Source organism: Synchiropus splendidus, chromosome 4 (genome assembly GCF_027744825.2).
Source record: "Synchiropus splendidus isolate RoL2022-P1 chromosome 4, RoL_Sspl_1.0, whole genome shotgun sequence".
NCBI classification, from domain to species: domain Eukaryota; kingdom Metazoa; phylum Chordata; class Actinopteri; order Syngnathiformes; family Callionymidae; genus Synchiropus; species Synchiropus splendidus.
Window position 1 is genome coordinate 23,512,696 of NC_071337.1, and position 22,511 is coordinate 23,535,206.

At 42.2% G+C, this 22,511-nt stretch overlaps 4 protein-coding genes across 11 annotated transcripts in view; 1 reads left to right on the forward strand and 3 right to left on the reverse strand.

The window, feature by feature from the left end:
* flncb (filamin C, gamma b (actin binding protein 280)) overlaps positions 1-2,788 on the reverse strand; it is a 33,500-nt gene extending 30,712 nt beyond the window's left edge. For all 5 annotated transcript variants that reach the window (XM_053862031.1, XM_053862030.1, XM_053862029.1 and 2 more), the window contains exon 1: positions 2,184-2,788. In XM_053862031.1, the coding sequence (XP_053718006.1) occupies positions 2,184-2,565 (382 nt within the window). In that variant the 5' untranslated portion in view covers positions 2,566-2,788. The remainder of the gene's footprint in view (positions 1-2,183) is intronic.
* Positions 2,789-4,104: 1,316 nt separating this feature from the next.
* Positions 4,105-13,166, reverse strand: LOC128757038 (coiled-coil domain-containing protein 136-like). 3 transcript variants are annotated; one of them, XM_053862035.1, is made up of 10 exons: positions 13,038-13,166; positions 11,165-11,301; positions 10,782-11,069; positions 10,636-10,710; positions 9,973-10,266; positions 9,789-9,909; positions 9,525-9,726; positions 9,311-9,445; positions 7,783-7,875; positions 4,105-7,050 (listed from the first exon to the last, which is right to left on the reverse strand). In XM_053862035.1, the coding sequence occupies exons 2-9, from the start codon at positions 11,214-11,216 to the stop codon at positions 7,792-7,794; spliced, it is 1,251 nt and encodes a 416-aa protein (XP_053718010.1). In that variant the 5' UTR covers positions 11,217-11,301; positions 13,038-13,166; the 3' UTR covers positions 4,105-7,050; positions 7,783-7,791. The 3 variants fall into 3 exon arrangements, with proteins under 3 accessions (XP_053718010.1, XP_053718009.1, XP_053718011.1); XM_053862034.1 differs by having other exon boundaries at positions 7,783-7,878; XM_053862036.1 differs by lacking the exon at positions 7,783-7,875.
* Positions 13,167-15,230: 2,064 nt separating this feature from the next.
* Positions 15,231-17,896, forward strand: LOC128757339 (protein SCO2 homolog, mitochondrial). Its single transcript, XM_053862547.1, has 2 exons — positions 15,231-15,552; positions 15,978-17,896. The coding sequence occupies exon 2, from the start codon at positions 15,985-15,987 to the stop codon at positions 16,804-16,806; it is 822 nt and encodes a 273-aa protein (XP_053718522.1). The 5' UTR covers positions 15,231-15,552; positions 15,978-15,984; the 3' UTR covers positions 16,807-17,896.
* Positions 16,852-22,374, reverse strand: ncaph2 (non-SMC condensin II complex, subunit H2). Of its 2 annotated transcripts, none has more exons than XM_053862546.1 (20): positions 22,283-22,374; positions 21,600-21,721; positions 21,330-21,431; positions 21,050-21,111; positions 20,895-20,979; positions 20,682-20,738; positions 20,530-20,606; positions 20,305-20,447; positions 19,160-19,305; positions 19,002-19,082; positions 18,854-18,917; positions 18,682-18,783; positions 18,564-18,608; positions 18,218-18,288; positions 18,005-18,116; positions 17,846-17,917; positions 17,722-17,762; positions 17,533-17,634; positions 17,312-17,461; positions 16,852-17,117 (listed from the first exon to the last, which is right to left on the reverse strand). In XM_053862546.1, exons 2-20 carry the CDS (start codon positions 21,705-21,707, stop codon positions 16,965-16,967), a joined length of 1,773 nt encoding a protein of 590 aa, XP_053718521.1. In that variant the 5' UTR covers positions 21,708-21,721; positions 22,283-22,374; the 3' UTR covers positions 16,852-16,964. The 2 variants fall into 2 exon arrangements, with proteins under 2 accessions (XP_053718521.1, XP_053718520.1); XM_053862545.1 differs by having other exon boundaries at positions 16,853-17,117; positions 17,846-17,923.
* Between the last annotated feature and the right edge of the window lie 137 nt (positions 22,375-22,511).

The window sequence follows — 22,511 nt, forward strand, 5'->3', positions numbered from 1 at the left end:
TATGTGAACGTTAAACACTTGAACCACACAGCTAGCTACAATCTACCACACCAACAATCCTGATGGTCAAACAAACGCCGTCACTCTACTTCCACGGTGACACACACTTCTTCATGATGACCAAACAGTATAACAAATAACAGCACGTAAAACGTTTGTCTCCCAGCCGCCCATCAAACCTGGACCCCCTACTTCTGTTATTTTGTGCAACTGGACACGAGAGGCTGTCAGTGTCTTAAGCAGGTCAAAAGTCGTGTCTGCGAGACAGCTGAAGCTCACAGCTGAAACTGTCAGCATTCAACATGTGACCACAACTGCAATTAACTCCAGTGATTCCCGCAGACCTCATTCTGCTCCCGGAGACCCAGAGCTGAGAGAGAGCGCCGGCGTTCTCCATCAGTAGCTCAGTTCCAGGCCCAGTGTTAAATTAAGCATGTGAACCTCCACCAGCGCTGACCACAGACAAGAGCTGACGTCAAATACATAGTGTCTGGGAACACTGAGCCCAAAAAGCCTGAATAAATAAGCAAATGATGGAGTGATGGAAAAAAAGAACTGATCGTATCAAACGGTTTTCAAGAGGAAATGTACTTGCCAAAAACTTACTTAAAACTAAAGCAAATATCTGCTTCATTTCGAGTTCTTTTGTCCTCTGTTTATGATGAAAGACACCAAGGTCACTTCACAGACAGTGAGACGAACTCAAAGCAGAGATCAAGCGTAACTGTTCAGTCATGATACAATTATGGTAATCAGTTTAAAAGTTAATCTGATGTCCCTCTGATATTTGCAGACATTCTCAAAAATATGTTGCCAATTTAGGGAGCTATTTTAACTTGGGTTACAATCTAGCAGCACAGTAACAAACTGTGCATTGGCCTTGATGCAGTTTTTTTTTTTTACCATCTCTGTGTTCCTCAATGTGCACTGATCTTTACTGTTTCCATCAACTGATCAGGAGATGCAACACAACATTTCAGCCATGAGTGTAACTTGTAACCTTGTAGATATATATTTGCCAGTACACTTAGTTATTTCAGCTACAAAGATGATGACTCAATAATATTCAAACTATAGTTCACTCTTCCCCAGTGGCTAGTGACTTCAGCTGACTATGGTATAGTCTCAAACTCGTGGTCCGTGGATGAATTGTGGCCCACAGCAGAATATTTCTCACCGAACACATCAAGGTTCAGTGTTAGAGTTGCACATTGGTATTGTTTTCTTATTTATAGACATTCATTTTTGTCTAGTTTATCTCTTTGGTGACTTTTTTTTAACTCATTAAGCACCTGCTAGATCGCAGTTTACCTTTTCCGGTCTTTAATAAACTGGAATTTACGGGGCTTTGATCACAAAATTATTTACAGTGCACCATGGCTGCGACCCTCATGACCGTTTTGGAAAAGCGGCAAATGGATGGATGGGAAATTTTGCACAATCAATGGATTTAATCTTTAAGTTTGAAATCATTTCTGCTCTCAAGGCAAGCATTTCCCCCCATCCAATGGGTGATCCAATAGCATCCAATAGCAATGTAAAAAAAAAGACGTCTGGTGCACAAAGTTGAAGCAAGTGGTGGAGGTAGACACCATCACTTTCCCCCCGCAGGATCAGTCAGACAGTGCTGTTTCCATAACCCTGGGCAAGAGACACATGTGCGCAGAGAGGATCTATGGGCTTCAACCAATGCAAGTCTGAGATTCTCTCTGGAGTATTTTTGTAGTACAGGATCTTGCAGTACTGCATAGCATAAAATAACTAGCACAGTAGTCAAATGCAGTGAATGGTATGCAGCATAGTATGCTGTACTGCTGTATGTATACAGCACCGTAAACACACTGTTACTATCCATTATTGCTCACTATTATTGCTACTGTCATTGGGTAGCAGGTTATAGCAGAAAATAATGTGGAATAATGAATTTATGGCACTTGAGGCTCATTCCAGCAAAGTTTGGGTCACTCAACTAATTTCTTGTGTTTTTATTGTATATAATAGCACCATCTTAAGTCGTTGGATTGATGTATATCTGAGCAAGTTAAAATGGGAAGTCTTGATGACGTCCGGAGAACAAATTGCGAAAAATGACTACTGTGTTCGTGAATGCCAAGGTTTCCATGGTGACGTGATGCTGCTGAAGCAGCAGCCACACCTGGACACGCCTGCGCACTCCGACTCACCGATGGAGACCAGGCGGATGTGTTCTCTCTCCAGGAACTCCAGCGCCACAGACACGTTCTCCAACTTCATCTGCCTGAAGTTCGGCCTGGTGTGGTACTTCCGGTACATCTTCTTCTGACTCAGGACCTCCAGCAGCCCGATCAGCTTCAGTCCGTCGCTCAGGTCCTTCTGCAGGTCATTGATGCGCTTATTGACGCACTTGAGGTGCTCGTTGCACCAGCGGGTGAAGGTGTTCTGCTGGATCTTCTTCCACGGCGCGTCCTCGGCCAGGTCCTTCTCTGTGGCCGGCATCTCCTCCTCCTCCTCCTCCTCGCCCGTGTCCTGGCTCTGGAAGAAGAGGGGCAGCTGCTGCGGCTCCAAGTAGCCGCTGTTGCTCATCATCGCGCCGCTTTAAAAGTCAAAAAGTTGAAAGGACGAGCAACTTCGGGGAAGTTTGAGGACATGCGCAGTAGCAGGCGCAGTTCCTGTCATGAGCTCCGGACCCTTCAGGAGAGAAACGGGGAGAAGCCAGGGAGAGTCAGCGGAGGAGGACGCGGGCGGCGGCGCGGACACACGAGAACTCGGGTTTAAAAAGCTCGGCGTCAGGCGGCTGGAATGTTCCTGCCGTGACCATATACAACCGTCCCCTGAGCGCACCGAGATACCGAGCCTTCGCTCATTGGTGGGGGAGGCCGGGGGCGGGGAAAGCTCGGACCCCCCACTCGGATCCCCCAGTCTCGGGCCCGCAGCGGGTCCTGTGGTGACACCTCCGGGTATTTTTAGAGGCTCCAAAACCGGGACACACTCCGGTGCCAAGCAGCTCGTAAACCGGCGTGTGGAGAAATCAGCGGAAGTTGGTTGTCTAGTCTCAAAATAAAGTGAGTTGGAGACTTACATTATTCCTGTCGCAGATCCAGAAGAGCTTTGTCTCTTATGTTTGCCTTATTAGACCTGTTCCCTCCCAAAATGCACAACTCACGTCAGGCCCAGGATTTGTTCCCAGATCCAAGTCTCTTATTGTGTGTCTGGTCAGGGACTGTCTGGAAGTCCCCTTCTCATTGATCGACGCTGGTGAGTCAAAGGCTTCGTGGGCTCAGAGGAAACCTGTCTGGCACTAGACCCTCATGGCAAGGACACCTATCATGACCTTCTCAAAAGAAAGAAAAAAAAGAAAAAAAAAAATATATATATATATATATATATATGTATATATATATATATATATATATATATATATATGTCATATTAACTTGAGAGAACTAGAGTTATTCTTCTATTTCAAATGGAAATATGAATTGAAACTGACTGTATTTATTTTTTAATATATGATCCTATGTGCGAACCAGGGGTCACAAGTGTTACTTTGCTTACTGTGCTGCGAGAAAAAAATATTAATGATTAATAAAATATTTTCTGAATATAGTATGCCATCATTGTGATATATTTTTCACTAAATAAAATATTTTTTCTGCAATTTCCTCAAAGTAGAATTGTGGTTTGGCCAAGGTTCCCCTTGTGGAGGATTTTTTTTTTTTTTTTAAATAAAGTGTGACTTAAAAAAGGTTGAAAAACACTGACTAAAATGTCTACTGATGTGCTCCTGGCAACTTTGTCAAAGCAGGCATTAGAGTGGACTTTTTTCAGTGAGGGGCTGGCAACTGTACTCTACTGTCGCTGACTGACTGACTGAAGTGAACAAATGAAATGGAACATCATGTGAGCAGTTGTCTGTCTCTGCCACAGCAGGGATAAAAAGAGAATGAAGGTAACAGCTCAGGCTAATGAAGTAGTAAAACAAGAAAATCAACACAACAGCTGAAGCTGAAAGACAAATAGTAGCTCTTTCAAGGATCTGAATTTGGGGCTACTGATTTATTCACATCAACAACCCCTTTAATATGTCAATCCAAAGGAACCTGAGGCAAATTAGATCTTGCAGAAAGAAGTTTATTTGTTCATTTACACTCTGTTGAGGGTGTTTTATTGCCTCAACACTTGGAATTGAAACCATGCTGGCTACCCCCCAAAGAAGGAAACAGACATCTGGCAAATGTTTGATCAGACACAGCAGCTGGTTTACATGAAAACTGTTTGGTACGAGAAAATCTGTCGAGTCCACTCAAGGATAAACTGCCAATACAATTAAAGTGCAAAGAGAGCGAAGAAATGAAATGGCATAAAAACAGAAGCACTGATAATGAAGCATCTGAGCGAAATGAAGCAGCCAATGGTACAGGTAATACAGATTAAATAGCAGAAGAAAGAGAGGAACAAGAGGAAGGGGAAAGCTGGATGGATTAAAAAAAAAAAGATCAAGATATTGAGACTGTTAAAGTCAAGCAAAAAAAAAAAAGAAACACAAGATTAAAAGAATCAAAGAAAATGAGAGGAAACTAGGAGTACGATTCAAATAGTCGCATGATAGTAGATGTTTTTTACTCATTTGTTGATGACTATATATTGTGGTTTAGCTTGGCTTAGCTTAGCATGTTGTTAAATTACATCAACTAGAAGTCATTCAACAGTCATTGCAGTAAAACAGTGCTGGAAGCTCATGCTTACACTGATATGTCTGTGAGGAAAGCTGCTCATGCTAATCCAAGCCAGAATCTTGGGTTGTAAGATCGTCACAGGCAAGTCAGTAAGACAGCTGCAGAAAAGAAATGAAATGAAATTCCAAATCCTCTTGACTATCAGAGACAGTCAAGAAATCACTTGTCTCCGGTCACAAACATGGAGAATTAACGCCACTATTGGCTCTAAAAAAAAAAGAAAACACAGACCAAATGAACTGATTTTTTTTTTTATAAATAAATAACAACATTGTACACAAACATTATGATTTTGATGATTTGTGAGGTGTTTCGAAACATTAAGTATAACGATTTTATCTAAAGGGCAGTATCTCTTTCTTTTTTTAAAAATTCAAGACATCATTTGACAATACCTGAGTAATTTTAGTATGTTGTCCTGTCCTTTCTGACCAATTCTAATAGGGCGAGGATAGTTCATAAAATGATCCTGCGTGCGCTTTACAATACTATATCTAGTGTTCAACTGAAACAATTATTTACAAAATTCATATAACTATACTCTAGTTGACAATATCACTACCTGTTGCGCTTCATCTACATGAATTTCCAGAGTGTAGGATCATCTTTTAAATTCGTTACACAGTGTTTAAGATCACTCTGAAAGAAGGCCTTTCATTGACATGAAAAATGATTAAAAATGGTGATTATTTGGAGTGCAAACTAGCACATTAAAGCTAAAACAGAATCACAGTCATTTCTAGATAATAAACCTGTTATTATTTGATTGCTTTTCAGATGTCAACACAAATCAGAGATAAAACCATATTATTATTATTATTATTATTGTTACTAATAATGATAATAATAATAATAATAATAATAATAATAATAATAATAATAATAATAATAATAAATACTCTGCAAAACATAAACAAGATAGCAAAATAGCTTGCTTTGTAAAAAATAATATTTAATACAAAATGATAAAAACAACTCAATTAAATATGTTTTCTTGGTCATATACAGGGCTTCTTATTTTTGCATCACATTAAATATATTCCTCTCTGTGAATGAATGTATAATCAAAAGTTAGCATCATACTGTATTTTCCTATGAGGTTTTGTGTGATGAAACAGGAAAATCTGTCCATTTGTGGCCCCAAAGATGAATTCATGAGCATGGATTCACTATACCACCATAACAATATGAATGCAGAATATAAAGAAATCTGAGTGCATTAACTTTTTTATATTTCTGTTGTACTTCTGAGCAATAATTTGCAAACATAATTATGATTTTAATGTACAGGATTCAAATATACATTTGTGGAAAACCTTTTATATTGTCCTCCTGTCTGTGATGTTCTTGAAAAGCTATATTTTAAAGTGGAAATTTGCTATCACGCTCACATTTACAGAAAAAAATAACATAATTAAGAAAATAATCATCATTGACATGTCAAATCAACATTCAGTATTTACAAGTTGATGTTCATGTTGATGTTAATTTGCATTTTTTTTTTCAACTATTTATTTGACCGTACGTATGAGTTTGTCCTGCCCTCTTGTGGTGAAGACTGAATCCTACAAATTTCTGCCTGAGTTGCAGTGTTGACAACTGGGAGGCTTCTCCAACAGTATTTAAATTTCATGGGAGATTTCGGATCATATCAAAAATACAGTAAGTCTTATTGAAACCAAGATCTGGTCTATACGGTGGCCGGGAAAGCTCACAGCAAATGCAAAAGCCACCACAAATGAATATGCCACAACACTACATCATTAACTCACAACACATCTGCAAGAGCCGCAACAAAAGCAAACGCTACAACACAACAACTTGTGGGTAAATGTTGTGTTTCGGTGTTTTCAATTGTTGCGGCGTTTTGCATTTTCTGTGCGACTTCCGGGCCACCGTAGTGTCATATATATATATGAGACCGCTAATTGTTTCAAATGACAGTTGAAGCGTTCAGAATTTGAACATTTAAGAACAATTCCAGCTCTCCACTTTACAGTTTAAGTGAGGAGTCCTCCGTCAACAACTGTCCACTAATCTCCAACAGTATTGTGGTCTGAAGATATGATCAATAATCTTAGGACCGGCTCCAGACAACCTTCTCTCCAGTGATACTGCGACGACAATGGCCACCCCCAAAAGAGAAATGTGGTGAGCAGACATCGAGACACGAATGAGATCAGCGCCCAACCGAAGATGACAATCCTACATTTCCAAAGGTCACCATCAGGTCACTCCCTGTCTGAGGAATCCTTCAGGCCCTCATAGCGACTAAAACTATGATGGCAGCCGCTGCTACTGCTGCCACTGCCAGGTTCCAGCCTCCGAGGTTGGTCTGCAGAACAAAAGGATGCAAAGCAGAAAAAGAAATGTGAGTTTATTGCCAAAAATGAATGTTAGGAAACACAGTCTGTCATACACTATATATTTATTCATCATGTCCATCAAGAAACTTCCAACCCCAAAGTATTTCTTTGACAAGAATGGAGGGACCGCCAAGGGGAAGTTAGGATGTGAGGGACGGTATAGAAGAGCAGGAGAATGAAGAGGATGTGATAATGGCCAAGTACTTGACCGAGTCGCCTAAGGTCAAAAGGCAGGTCAAAAGACTTTTCATGGATAACTGGATGGTCTGATGAAGAGAAGTGATATAAACACTGCGATTGGTCCTTATATTCGTAGTTGGCCAATTGTGTGAATGAGAAAAATAAGAGCATTGCAAAGCTAGAGTTGTACTGCTCGACTGGGTCGTGACCATGCTAAACTTGAGCCTGAGTGCTAAGGTGTACAAGAAGTTCAGTCCTGCCGAGGCTCCATATTAAACATGCGTCCTGGTTCAAGAGTGGACGCCGACCTCTTTGGAGCCCTTATACACAATATTCTTGTTTCCCTCCCAACTATTCTGCCTCTGTACATAAGAAGTCTAAAACTTTGATTTGTTGTTTCAGCAATGTTCTGCCATCTAAAAAAAAGCCTCACTGTAATGGCCACTCATTGCTTATTATTGTCCAGACTGCCACCCAGGTGCTAGTACCAACGGAAGGTTGGTATGGAATGAAGGCCGTACCTGGTCCCTTTAGGATGCCAGCTCCTCCCACCAGCACCAAATCAAGGCCACTATAACAATGATCCCTATGAAGGGGGCGGAGAGGACAGGGGGCTGCTGGGGAGAAAACAGGAAACATAAAATAAAACCTAAAGAAGGCGGCATAAAGGACGGCGCAGGGTTGCTCCCAGTTTCCACTGGAGGCGCTGCGTTTGTTTCTGTTGCACGCACTCGAGTTTTACTTAACTGCAAGACACCAAAACTCTTTTGTTTTTCCTGGTGGAGTCTGTTTGATTTTGAATGGTGAGGGGGTGCTTCCATTTTGGTTGCAAAAAATACCTCAATAAAATGCAAGTCTTGTGTACTTATACTTATTGTGGAGGTGTCCAGCTGCTGAAACAGGTCTGTACCTGGCTCTCACACACAAAAATTGAATACTGTGAGTTAAAAATACTGTTAAAAACCCTTCAGTATCATGAAGTGACATACTGAAGTCTCAAAAGCATCATGGAAGGACTTTTAATTACACATCTGCACCGGCTCTCAAGGATCGAACAAAAACCTATCAAGGTGTCTCGCTGGATGAGGTTTCACAATCGCTACGAAGCTCAAAAACAACCTTAAATGAAGTGCAATCACAAACACATTGGTGAGCATTTTGGAATATTCTGAAGCAGCTACTTTGCAAAAAAAAAAAAAAAAAAAACTTCCAAGATCCAACAAGTGAGGCACATATCGCACTGTCGGAGGAAACATAGGTATTGATTGTAAATGGGTGCGTATTAGGCCCTGTGACGCAACAGACACTCAACGCAGACCCATCCGTTGGAGACTGGGGGTTCGTGGTCTGGAACGTTCAAAACAGGGAGCGTGCCAACAAGCAGAGGTGGCAACATGAGGCAACAAATGGCCATGGTGGAGGGATGGATGGAGGAAAGGGCAGATGGATGTTTGACAAGAGTGTGTGGATCAGCGTGTGATGGGATTTGAGATGTGGGTTGGAAACTGACATGAATGCAACAACAAATATTACTGCCTTACAAACATTTCATTGTGGTAGTATACTTGTGTATCATATCAGCTGTACTTTGATGCTCCTTCACATGGAGGTCATGAGACATTATAGATTAACCAGTTATGTGTTAGTTATGTGCAGTGTTAACACTTCACTTGAGCTTATACTAAATTGATATCTAAGTTATAGCTGGCGGCGGTTCTGTATGTTAATACTGCCTCCATGAGGAAACAGAGGGAGAGTCCAGTTAAAACTAAATAATGTGTGTGACGGTAGAATCCATTCAAAATACACTCAGATGGCAGTGTCATTCACAGTCAAGTCATGTGGGTTTCATTTTAAATGTCCAGATGTTTCTTGCAAAGGGACATCATTGATGGCAACTGAATGCTGCCAGAAGTGTTAAAAAAATCCTCATTTCAACTGCCCCTTTATACTCATAGACCAAACCTTAAATGGACAGTCTTATACAAAAAAAGGGAAACAAGTGAAGCAGGACCTCTATTAGGCCTCGAATGACCTTCCACTGCTTACCTGAGTTCCCCTTTCCAGAAGCTTCCGCAGCTCAGCCTGGCATTGCTGGAGTTCCTGAGCCAAAGCCTCTCGCTCTCGCTGACTGGAGTCATACTGCTGCTGCAGGTCGACCAGCTCGCCCTTGAGACCATCACACTGAGAGACCATCACACATCAGAGATGATGCAGTCACCTAAACCTCAGCATAGGACTAAGACTCCGTGTGGCAGCAAACCTGTTTCTGAACTTCATGGGCTTTTTCCTCAGCTCGCTGAAGCTGAACCTTCAGGTTGTCAAGTTCAACACACAAGGAGGACTCCTGGTCCTCAATGGAGTCTGGATGTTCGGACAGAGTGATATAGGCATCTCCCATGCCCTGGCCTCTCTGGGCATGAGTGTCACCTGCCGCCCTGACTGCCAGATACACATCCTCACTCCTGCGCAGAGAAATCCAGGCGGTAAAGTTTTTCTACTCTCCATCAAAGTTTTGTCCACTCACAGGTCTGCTTGCTTCTGCTGCAGTTGGTCCACTTTCATGTTCAAATGTTCGTTGTCATCTGCCAGTGACTGACGTTCGTTGCTCAGAGAAACAAACTCATCGGTTAACTTGTTCAACGCCTCTGTGAAGAAAAGCAAGTAAGATGTTACTCTGCCGGAGTGTGACTGCCCATGTTTTGCTCTACCGTAGGTGTCTGTGTTTCTGCTCTTCATCAGGATCTCCGCCCTCAACGTTGTCACCTCCAGCTCATACTCCTGCGTCGTGGCATGGAGACGCTGCAACTCTGCCCGCAGGCGACAGAGCTCCTCTTGGAGGGAGGCTATGTCGTTCTCCCTCTCTGCAGCTTCCTCCTCAGCCGCCTGCTGCAAGGCCAGCACCTCCTCCTGAGCTGAGCGAAGCTCCTCTTGTGCCTCCTCCAGCTCACTCTCCTTCTCCTCTTCTAGGCTATCCATTTCCTCCTGGACGGAGCGCAGCTGAGCTGAGAGGCAAGAGCAGAGTGGTCTACATCAAGGAGTTTGTTTGACCTTTAAGAACCTTCTATGAGTTCCTGGTGCACTTGAAAAGTCAAGTGCCAGTGTAGGCCCAAACTGTATAATATAGAGATACATGGTGGAAATGTTCAAGGCTTGGTGCTTGTGACTGGGCTTGGTTCTGCTCTGATCATGGACCTAGACAGGTCATTATTGGTTCAGCCCAGTCAAGGATGTCTTGGACATCAGAATTCCACTCTAGTAATAGATCTGTAGCTCAAGGATTCAACAGGAATATTCAACCAATCTTCAAGTCATGAGGAGGGTTTGGAAGACTTCAATTCACAAGTTTTGATGGGCTGTCTCCCATTAAATACCTTGTAGCCTCTGGATCTGGCGTGTAAAGCTCTCAGCCTGGTGGGCGCTCGCCAGCCGCTCCTCCTCCAGCATCCCTGGAGGCACAGAAAACACCTTAGAATAGATCCATTGGCCAAATCCTGCCGATAAGCGACGACTCTCTGACCTTGCAGCTCCAGCATACTTTCTTCGTGTTTTTGAGAAACCTCTCTGGTGTCCTCCAGATCCTGCAGCAGTTGCAGCATCTGTGTCCTCATCTCCTCCAGCTCCTTCTCCTTATTGTCCTCTCCTTCTTGTCCATGCTTCTCCTCCTCCTCCTCCTTCAGGACCTCTTTTTCTTCTTCATACTGACCCTTCTCCGCTGCCATGATCTCTTTATCACGGTTCTCCTTCTCATCTTTCAGGCTAACCTCCAACACACTGGGCTTCTCCTCCTTCAGGTCACTCAGGTCTTCTGCAGAGACAAACATTTTCTTACAGATGATGAAATGCTGTGTGTTGCTGTGATGGGTTCAATGTTAGAGTGTGTGTGCAGGAAAACACACTGACCAGTGGAGTCCAGGAGCTCTTCGATCAGAGGAGGCAGCCTGAAAGCATCCATGTCCTCACTGGAATATGAGCTAATGCAGCGGAGTTGATCAAATATGCACAGAGACGAAGCACCTCACAGCAATTCAGAACTCATCCTGGCGACGGGAGAGAGGAGGGCAGAGGGGGAGCGGTGAGCGGAGACTCATTAGTGCAGGATCCTCTTTTGTTTGTGTCTCAACTGAAGCCTAGTAAACATTTTAAAGGTGGAGAGAAAGTCCACTCTTTACCTGTTGTTATTTAGGGTACGTTGGCTAACTGAGCAAAAACCTAAGCAGCATTCTGGGGTTGCATTCTACCTATTTACAGTCAAAACAGCCAAAGTTAGTGAGATGATCCACTCAATGATGGATCAGTAAGATGGTGGAGAGGAGCAGCAGGTGTTTGCATCATGCGGATGACAGCGCAGTAAAGAAGCAGGGAACAAAGAAGGGAACAAGATGCTTGAACTCTGTTTGAGCCACTTGCTGACATGCAGCATATATACGTGCTGCATGTCTCTCTTTACCTGAATCTCCTCTCCATGTTGCCATTTCCTTTATAACCCCAATTTCTTTTGGAAAAAAATAAGCTCTGGTATGAAAAAGTAAAGCAGCCTTGATGCTACCTTTAATCAGATGCAGGGTCAAAGGTGCAACAGTGAGAGGAAAGTAGGAACTCCCATATGTAAGATCATGACAGAGGGACTGTTGTGACCTGATGTAGAACATCACAGATGTTTTAAAATCTCAAATGCTCTTATAGAAGCAGACGTGAGTCAACATCTCAGGCCCACGAGAGAGTGACATAATTGTTGAAATGAAATTTTAAAAACAATTTAAAGTGCACCAAAATCAAGATCATCCACTAAGAATGTTGACAAAGATTAGTACAAGAACAGATTGTCTAAAATGAATCAGGAAAGTTTTTTTTTTTAATAAAATATCCCAGTAAAAGACATTGTATGAAAAACAGGATAGTGGGTGAGTGTTTGTGCTACAAGATAAGCAGACTTGTGAGTCAGTGGACCAAGGCAAGCTTGGTGCTTTGAAACACTTATAAGAGGGACACTACCATGTTCTGCTCATACTGTTTATTTCCTGGCAAAGATTTTAATGACAGCTTTTGTGACTGTTTGGCCTGAAACCAGGTCTAAGTTTGAGATTTTGGTAGCATTTGACACTTGTGCTCTCCTCCAAGCCTCCACCTGGTGAGAGGGTTTTCTATGGCTGTTGTTATGGCCAAACAGAGGGACAGACAATTGTACACCCATTTCAGTAAACACAGTAGCATATCTTGTAATGCAGAACAGTGTAATAATAAGGTTGTCAGAGTATAATTCAGTTAAGATTTCACTGTACTGCAAGGGTACTACTCTTTGAGTACAAGATGAACTGAACAAGTAGTTCTTTTTTTTAGTGAGCTGCGCGAGCTTATAATGTCTGGAGAAGATAAGAATAATGCAAACCGCAAACATACTGCAATACTGCAAACAACAATGACTGCATGTATGACTTCTGTACAGTGGAAGTGCCTGTTGTCATGGAGGTAATGTTTGTATACAGTTTGGTTTGAGGAAACCAACATGTCAAAAATAATCAAAACATAGTGCAAACAGACATCTAAAAGTGAAACGTCTTCTGAAATGATGTGTGCGAAAGAAAAGTGAGGCATCAACAAAGTCAACTGTAGAATCTATTGTTTTCCTGAGCGCACATCCTCTCCAGCGTTGAAGGTTAAGTGAAACTGAGTGCCGGCCCCTTAAGATCATGAGTGCCTCTGCAGCTCTCAGTGACCTTCATCTGTTTCATCCTTCCCAGAGAAGAAGATAATATAAATGAGAAAAAAAACCTACCTGATGAGACGATGCTGCTGCAGCTTCCTGCTGATCTGACTGGGCTGCAGATCCGCTCCTCCTCCTCTTCTCCTTCTGGTGTCCTATATTCTCTCCTCAGCACCAGCATGATGCAGAGCGACGTCAGAGCCTTGCAGACTGCATCAGACTCCATGACGTGATTTTTTAACCCCTTGCTGTCAGCTGAGAGGCTGACTACAGAAACATGACACTCTGGATGTCATTTGGCATGTTCAGTCTCTAAATGTTGGGATTTTTGGTTTTTGATTTTTGAGGCAATGGCGCTTTCATTTGCTTCATATCTGTTTGAAAATAAAGTTAATGGTTTTATCTTAATGTTTAGACGTTTATTTTAGAGAGAATACCGTGCCATTTAGAAGAAATGTGAGTATAGTAGTAACTAATAGCACAATGAACATTTCCTGTCAGATCATCTTAAACTAGACCTTTCATCTGATCCATCTTGGATTTGTGTTGCCTGGCAACCACATCAACCACGTGCACCAATGTATATAAATGATTAATTGGTTGGTTCAGAAGATAAGGGACAAATCCAAAACATGGATGCAGATCACCACAACAGTAAGTCATCCGTGTGCAACAGCGTCATGTCTGAGTGCATCACGGAATGTACCAGCACACCTGCAGAGATCGGCGATTTTACTCACTCGTCCGTATTTAGTTAACTCATGACTAATGCCAATCGCACTGCCTTACTTCACTGCACCTATAATTAATAGGCCCCATAAATTTGTACCACAATCATGACCTCATGAGCAGCTCCACACCATGACTCTTTTAAACATTTAACTGTTTCACCATGCTTACAAAGAATATTAAGGAGGTAATGGAAGAGAAAGAAAGAAAAACACGTTTGTATCTTCAGCTCAGCTCGACTAGGGAGGCAAGTCTGATATTTTGGGATTCGCTGAAGAACTGAGTGGGACTTTTGCAACTCTGCAGAGACACTTATATAAGAAATTCTACTTTTTTCCTTTAGGAATCATCTACAGCTTCACATCAGCGCTGCTAAAAATAAGAAAGAAAGAAATCATGAGCTGGGTGAAACACAATTGAAATGCCAAGTAGTTCTCACAAGACATGAGATGTATCTTTGCACTGACATTCAAACATCAGCAGCATTATCAGCCACTTCACCATGTCAGCCACTTTCAGATCTCAGGAGATAGATTCAACTCAGCAGTCTCTTGATCTCCTTCTGGCAGGTGTGAGTTCCTTATTGCGCTCCTTAACCAGCTCAAACGTTTTGTTTCTGTCCGCAGTGTTTCAGCTCTTGTCTCCAGAGGACAACAAAGCACCTTACCTACTGTGTCTTTAAGGCACAGGATTGTCAAATGTCATTCTGTTTCACACTCAGTGGCAAATCAGGTCAACCTGCACTGTTGGTCACAATCCTACTGTCAAATGAACCTCAAGATGCTTCCCCCAACAACCGTACTCAAAACCGTAATAGCTGACAACAAGCTTCTGGCTCACTGTGTTTGAACTGAGTCTAGATTGACAGCAATACACGGCTGCCATGCTTCTGCCAGAGCAATATTTCTAAAACCTTTTGACATAGACGTGATTAGCGCAGCTGATTCAAACATTGCTGCGCAGTAAATTCACAGTAGCAGAAATGAATGTATTGTAATTCTCTAATTTATGATCCCCAGGGTGGAAATGCTGCAGAATTTCTAGTATTAAAGTAGTACGTAAGAGTAGTAAGAGAGAGAAGAAAAATCCATTATAAAAATCACAAACCTTCATGTTTACTATTATGTTTATGAGATCAGTTGGAATGGTTTTTTGTTTGTTTGTTTGTTTGTTTGTTTTAATGTGAGTGAATAGCCAAGGTTTTCAGGGTATCTAAGACATCGGTAGGTTAAAAATAAGCATTTAAAAATCAATATTTGGTCATTTATACGTACGCCATGGCTGATTCATCTGTTCGCATTTCCAACCGAATTATCATATCAACTGATCGTACGAAGTTAGGATTCTTTAAGTCCATCTCATCCATTGTCATTTGCATTTGCCAAACATACAGGTCGCACCGTATTTTATGAAGCGTTTCGCGTGTTCGGGAAATAGCGACGCCCAACGGAGAAGCTTTGCATTACATACATACAAAAAATACCGAATGTGCTGTCGTCGAGTTACATTTATTATAAACATAATAACTTTTATTTACTAAGTCGCCCAAAGTAATTCGTATTTTTTTACAAAACAAACCCAGCAGTGATTGGCAACATTTTGCGACCCATCTTTGTGTCGAATCAGCGGCCGGTGTAACAAAAGTCAGACGTTTTGCAACTCACCGGCATTTGGTAACCATCGAGGACGAGGAGCACAGCTAGCTTACGCTAGCCTGACCGTTTCATTGAATCGAATCCAAGATCTGTGCCTTACATTTTGGAGTTGTACATCTTAAAAGTGTCTATTCATCGACAGGAGGCGTGTCGGTGAGCGCTTACGAACAGAAGCTACTGGGAACAGCTACTTTCATTATCAGGTAAAGGTGAAGTTTGGTCTTTGAAAGATTGATACCACTTTAGGCGAGTTATTTTTAATACACAACATGTTTTGTTATTAAGCCAGTTATCGTGCCGTAGTACTGTTTATTTTATATAATCCGATATCAAATGATGTTGGGTAACTAGTCTTGTATACTGATGGAATTTTCATTATATGTACATTTATTTAGTTTCCAAGCAGACTACACAAGATCAACAACGCAGTACGAAAGTTATTTCAAATATTAATGTCTAACGTGTGACAAGTGGACTATGTAATTTAGTTTCAGAAATTGTATTTATTATAAAATGGAACCAGTGCTACTGAAATATTGTTGTAAGGTGTTGAAGAAGAACCACTCCAGAGTAATTGTTAAAAAGATGGCTGGTGAAACCGATTTTCAAAATATTTTCATCTTTGCAGAGAAGCCATGCTCAGCCTCCGATGCATTGTGAGAAATCTCAGACTGCAGAGTTGTCTTCCCTTCCGGAAATCATGGGTGTCCACCTCTCAGCAACCATCAGGGAGTGGGTATGCTTTAGTTCAGCATAGTCATCCCTTGTTGTTTCACGGGCGCTGCCTGTCTCAGGGCCCTAAATCTTCATCTAAAATCAGTCTGTTGACTCGGGTAGGGGTGACTTTGTTGTTAGGCGGGGGTCTGCTTGGATCATGGGTGTATGTTTATAACGAAAAGCAGCAGAAACTAAGGCAGCAGCGTGTAGAGCAGCTGAAGAAGGTAGCTCTTGGTCATGGTAACTTCAGCCTCCTGGACCATAGGGGGCAGCGCAAAACCAAGAAAGACTTCCTGGGTAACTGGGTGCTGCTGTACTTTGGGTTCACCCACTGTCCCGACATCTGCCCTGATGAGCTGGATAAACTGAGTGCGGTTGTGAAGGAACTGGACAAGGACACCTCCCTTCCGTCTGTTCTGCCCATCTTCATCACAGTGGATCCGGAGAGAGACAACGTTGAAGCTCTGGCCCGCTACGTTAAAGACTTTCATCCGCGTTTGCTGGGTTTGACAGGAACACCAGAGGAGGTCAAAGAGGCGGGCCGGGACTACAGAGTGTACGCCAACGCTGGGCCCAAAGATGAGGATGGAGATTACATAGTGGACCACACCATTCTCATCTACCTGGTCACTCCTGACGGGCTGTTTCTGGACTATTACAACCGTATGAAGAGTCAAGAGCAGATAACAGAGAGTGTCCGGAACCACATCAAGAACCATGTCCTGCTTCCTCAGCAATAAGCACAGAGTCTTTAATAAAGTATTGTTTATTTTTAAAAATCTTTCTGGCGTGCGTGACAAGCCATGTCTAACATACTTGAATACAATGCAACCTGATCATGAGTGAAGATGAGTAAATGTATGCTTTAAAAGGAACACAAAACATGACGAAACCACTGTCAGACAAGAGAACGCTGATCCGTGTCAATGTTCAAATCCATGGTTTTGAATCTGTCAGTTGCTCTCTGAGAGCTGAGAAGTGTCAGACCCATCATGTCCAAGCTCTCCTCCAGGCTACCTGTACTGTCGATCTCCACCGTGTAGTCATTTGCCTGAAGAACACACAGTGTCTGTCAGTCGGTCAGCTCTTCATTACTTAACTGAATCATGTTCTGCTTCAGAGACTGGTACTCAATACACATGTGCTGGATTTTTTTAAAGGTAAAAAAAAACAAAAAATGAAAAACAAAAATTTGCCACAACCAAATGAGCAGATCTGTTTAAAGCAACGTTCTTTGTGACTTACCAGTTGTAGGGATGCAAGCAGGAACTTGCAGGCTTCAAAGTTGTCCAGATCAGACACCAAGGAGGAGAACAGCCGCCGCTGGCCGACTTCACTCAGCGAAGACACAATTCTGTTGCCGTATTCATGGATGTCAAACGCTGGACGCTTCTCCTGAGAAGCAGAAAGAGGATGACACTTGGGGATGAGCTCTCCAGCACAGTTTCCTCTCGATCCACACTCACCTGCAGATCCAGCACTGGCTTGATGTTCTCCTCCCATTCCTTGACTCGCCTAGACAGGGCCGTCTCTTGAACGTAGCCATTAGAGGTCGCCACCAGCTGCTCCTAGTGTTGCAGAAACACGCCAGCATGAGGCCTCACATGAACGCAACGCTTCACTGATGTTTGTGACCAGCGTTGATGTTGACCTACCACACGCAGTCTCACTAGGTCTTCATAACTGAGCCCATCATCTGATCCGTTTATAAGTACAGAGAAAGGTAGAGTTCAGAATGAAGTCAAATCAAAATCAGGCCATTCAGAACACTATTGTTACCTGGAGATTTCAATTCTTCTCCCTCATCAAATTCAGCTGGCGCATCTTCTGGAAAGTCTTGATGATTGTCATCTGTGTCTTCAAGAAAGCAAGTCCAAAATAAACTATGTGATCGAGACTCATAAACTGACTGGCATGACTGAACCAGAGGTCATTTACCGTCTAGGTCCGGGTGTTGGAAACCCTGAGCAGGCTCCTCCACCAGTTGTGCACCTGCAGACTCAGGCTGCAGGAAAGTCTGTCTCAGTTCTTCATCAGAAACAATCAACCCCTGCAGACAATTATCATATAAGATGTGATGATCACGCAAACACATAGTGATATGGATCATCACTGACTGCAGAACCACATAGACCTCTATCACAGACTCACCATTCTCCTGTTGACCCTCTTTCGACTCTTCATTTTGTCTTTCATCGTTGATAAATAGATGTAGTTCAGGTCTGAAGAAAAGAACATCATTTTATAGTCAAGACATTTAACCATGTACATATCCAGATGCTGCACTTTGCCACGCAGCTGAAGTCCAACTTTTACAGCTCATTTAAGATCACACTGCAGCCGCATTCTCTCAGCCAGGTTGCTACAAATACTAATTATGAAGGTTTTTTTTAATTCGGTAACAAAGAACAGCAACATTGTGCTGCCAGGAAATGACTGAACTTATGTGAAAAGCAACTCTTGCCATCAAAACATACAGGAAAGGCAGGCAGCTCACCTGTACACTTCGGTCCATTTTTCAATTTGTGCTCAGGAGGATCATCTGCAGCAAATAGAAGTATCTTGAAAACAGAGGCTACGCTCCTGATCACTCACAGTATATCATCAGCACATACAGATTCCTTTGAACCATCTGGTGAACTCCTGGAGGGCCGACTGATGTTTTCGTTTCCTCTTCCCTCTGTCTTCCAGACCGTTGGGTACTTTGTAGCACTTCCCTGAAGCACAAACAGTCAACAGCAAACCCCAACAAGGCTGTGATGAAACAAGCAAGTTGCTGATGGTTACCAGGCTGTAGAGGTTTATCTCCCCCGAGATTAGCATACAGGTCGTGAAGCTCCCAACAATTCACCTACAACACAGGAACAAACTCATGGAGTAGTCCGGGAACAACATTTTTGGTTTGATGGATGTTGATTTTGTTCTTTTTACATACAGCAGGAGGCGCCTCAGGTTTTCTTGACTTTTCAGCTTCGACCTGTTGCCTCTCTCGAACCCCCCTGCCTTCACCAGGAGCCTGTGGAGACAAAAAAAACCCAAGAGAACCAAGTCAGCTCAGACACACAAAACACTTAGATTGACAAAGGTTCACACCTGGTGTCTCTCCACATGTTCCTCCACCTGCTGGTCCAGCTCCATACCACTGTTCTCCAGTGGCAGGAAGTCCTCCTCAGGTGCATCACCTCCTCCAAAGGAGACACCTGAGAGAGGAGCAGCCTCGTTGCCACAAACTGCCCTGTCTGAAAACACAATCATAATCATCACTGCATTTTCACAAGTGGACTTTAGTCAAAGTGGATCATTTAGAGAAGATACAAGCAGTGAAGAAGCTTTTATGATGTATAAATCTACTTTACCATTTACAGATGCCTGGCTGCCATCTAACCATATTTCTGTGGTTCTCAACTTTTTAGGGTCACTTGAAAATACAAGTTTTCAAACCCTTGATGCATCCCCTTATGGCAGGGCGACTAAATGTTCATCTGATTCGATAATTTATCAATTTTTTTGTTCAGTTTTGAACACATCCTTTTTTTTTTACTTTGATATAGACAATGTTGAGAACTGACATTGACATTCAAGAATTTTGTATAGTTTTCTGCCTTGCAATTTGCACATTTGTATTGGTTTCTGGGTGAATATAATCCACAACACACCAAACACAAAACAGAGTTGTGAGATTGTGACAATTATTAAGGGTGATCATTCTTTCCTCACCACTGTAATTATGTTTTCTAAACCAAATTGTTCTAACAACTACATCAAAACAATACGGGGCACCCATCAATTTAATTGAAAAATTACACCCTGGAATACGATTCGGGAAATTTTAATTTCCCATTTCACATGTCCAGAGAAGAAAATCTGAATAGGTTGGACCAAAACTTGAATCTTGCAATCTCATCTGCATTTCATTAAAACTGGAGATATGTCATTATCCTGCTCGCTTGTGGCACTGACAACAAAACTCTCACCACACTTTTATCATGACTACAACAAAAGATAGAAATGTCAAACAAAATCAAAGAACGATATATGAATATACCATGCATATACACAGCTCATGCTAGCTGTGACAATAAACATGTGCATTTGCGGTGCGCTTGTGTGCAGCCAACTGAGGAGGAGTCTCCATACAATTATTGTCTACCAGTTACAGTCTGGAGTGAGTGAGCAAACAAGAGGTTGTGGACTAAGTTCAGCAGCCTGATCTGACATGACACACAAGAAATACTTACCTTGAGGTTGTTGCTGTGGCTCATAGTCCCGCACATTAACGTAAGGAGCCGACCCATGGGTGAGCAGAAAGAAGTCGGCTTCTCCAGGGTGGAACATGTTTATTCTGAAGTCTTTCTGACTGTACAGGATCTCACCCTTTACACTGTAGAAGAAAACAAGAGTTGAAAATGGATACTTTGGGCATATAATCCTGACGTATTTCCATAAATATATAAATGCCTCACCTGATAAGGGGTAATTCCTGCTTCTCATGGGTTTCAGAGGAAATCAGTGACTCCGGAAGCAGTGAAAGCACTTGCAGCTGCACAAAAGTAGAACCATAACACTCACTACGACTGCGTTTTGGAGCCAAATCTGTCTGTGAAATTAAACTGACCACGGTGGAATCGATCTGGTGAGTGTCCTTGGAAGCCTCCAGAGTAATACAGGTGAGCTGAAAAAAAAACAGTCTATATTAACACTTGTTGATGTTCTTTGTATAGTTTTAATGTCTCCGACATTTGTCAGTGTCTTTGTCGTCCTTGGCTGCTGTGACTAATAAAAACATCTAATCTAATAATTAATGCATTATTTTTTATTACATTCTCACCTCTGGTTCATCATCACGAGCATCGCCATGGTTATCATCCGCACCACCATTTTCACTATCTGCTGCAGCTGCCTTTTTATTGTTTCTGGATGACATCACAACATGACAATTTGAAGCAGTCATAGACACAAGTGATGATAAGTGAAGGGCCTCACTTGTCGTTTCTGTTGTTGATGTACTCCATTGTCTGATAAACCAAATCATGCAGCAGCTGGACCTGCAACATTAACAGCATGTTATGTCACGTGAATCTGTAAAGAGAGTTTTTACACTGTTCTTTGCAGCCAGCCGTCTTTACTCTATCAATACCATATAAGGAGGCCTTGGTTGAACCAAATCCTCGGTATCTATGCACTGAGTTACTGCTTGCTTAACAAGATATTACTCAAGTACATTATCTTATGTTAGCACGATCAAAAGAAAACAGGTCCTTACCTTCTTACTGTAGATGCAGGTGGATCCCTGAATAAGAAGTGCCGCCTCAGCAAAGTTAAGTCTTGTTTGACCTCCATCGAAAGTAATACACATCTCATCCAGCTGCAACCACAAACAAGATCTGTGTCAGCATATTGATCACATCTAGTCAAGTAGTGATTGGATAAAAACATATGATTCAGACCTACAGACAATGATGTAGGGGCAGAACAAGTGTCAAAGGAGTTAGATATGTAGGATCCCTCCTCATTTGCTACTCTTCAAACCCACCTCTTCCAAATAGTCGTTTAACTCAGATGCCACATCAATGTCCCAGTTTTTGGTAAGGTCGCGAATAGGCTGTAGAAGATGAGCAAATCTGCTCTCCAACGTCTCCATGTCGTATCAGATCCCTGCGGTCATTAATAAGACATAGTTTTAAGTGTGTTATTAACTACACTAGCAAAACGTTGGTTCCCATCATATGCTTCAGGTTAAACACAGGTACAGCAAAGTAACACCAACGGCTGTAAACTATACCACTTGAAAGTGGAAAGTCATAAGGGAAATTCTTTATTCTTAATACTTCATTAAACTGCATGCGAGAAAAGGGGTTCTTTGCTAAAAAAAATAAAATAAAAAATCAGGTGTTGTGCCCATGTAGATCGTCACACAGCATTTAGACAAGTTAATTAAACTAAACCCAATGAAAACTACGTTTAAACTAATAGCAATAAAAAAATACTAAGAGTGAAAATTAACGCATTTATTTGCTGAATACATTAACTTTTCAAAAGTGACATGAGTCAATTCGCTGTCAAAACTAGCTCCTGTCAACTGTAAAGTGACGTTCGTTAACACACAGAAGACAGACCGCACATTCATCTGATGTGTTATGCTGTCCGTCGTATAGTGAGCGAGTGGACCAGCCGTTGACGCTTTAAAGGCAGTGTGGAGATGGAAAAGCAGCTCACCTATTATCGCTGGTCGGTGGCGGACAAGACTGTAGCTAATGTTTGTAGCTATTGGCGCAACAGTTAAACAACCCGCGCTATTTTCTTCTTCGTTGGTTTGCTTTGCTGCCTGTGACTGCCATCTGCCGGATACTGAATGTGGCGCACATTCTGAACCGCCAAAGGGAGAGTCAACATTCACGTGTTCGTAATGACCCTACAGCGACATGTATAATTAAACTATGCATCT

What these genes read in the sequence shown, in the direction of transcription:
- LOC128757038 (XM_053862034.1), bottom strand. Translation starts at nt 11,216, where the DNA reads ATGGATGCTTTCAGGCTGCCTCCTCTGATCGAAGAGCTCCTGGACTCC. An exon ending in AAGTATGCTGGAGCTGCAAG is followed by an intron (nt 10,711 to 10,781) that starts GTCAGAGAGTCG and finishes CTGTGCCTCCAG; the next exon opens with GGATGCTGGAGGAGGAGCGG. An exon ending in CCAGATCCAGAGGCTACAAG is followed by an intron (nt 10,267 to 10,635) that starts GTATTTAATGGG and finishes CTTGCCTCTCAG; the next exon opens with CTCAGCTGCGCTCCGTCCAG.
- LOC128757339 (XM_053862547.1), top strand. Translation starts at nt 15,985, where the DNA reads ATGCTCAGCCTCCGATGCATTGTGAGAAATCTCAGACTGCAGAGTTGT.
- ncaph2 (XM_053862545.1), bottom strand. Translation starts at nt 21,707, where the DNA reads ATGGAGACGTTGGAGAGCAGATTTGCTCATCTTCTACAGCCTATTCGC. An exon ending in TAAACGACTATTTGGAAGAG is followed by an intron (nt 21,432 to 21,599) that starts GTGGGTTTGAAG and finishes TTGTGGTTGCAG; the next exon opens with CTGGATGAGATGTGTATTAC. An exon ending in CAGGAATTACCCCTTATCAG is followed by an intron (nt 20,448 to 20,529) that starts GTGAGGCATTTA and finishes TTTCTTCTACAG; the next exon opens with TGTAAAGGGTGAGATCCTGT.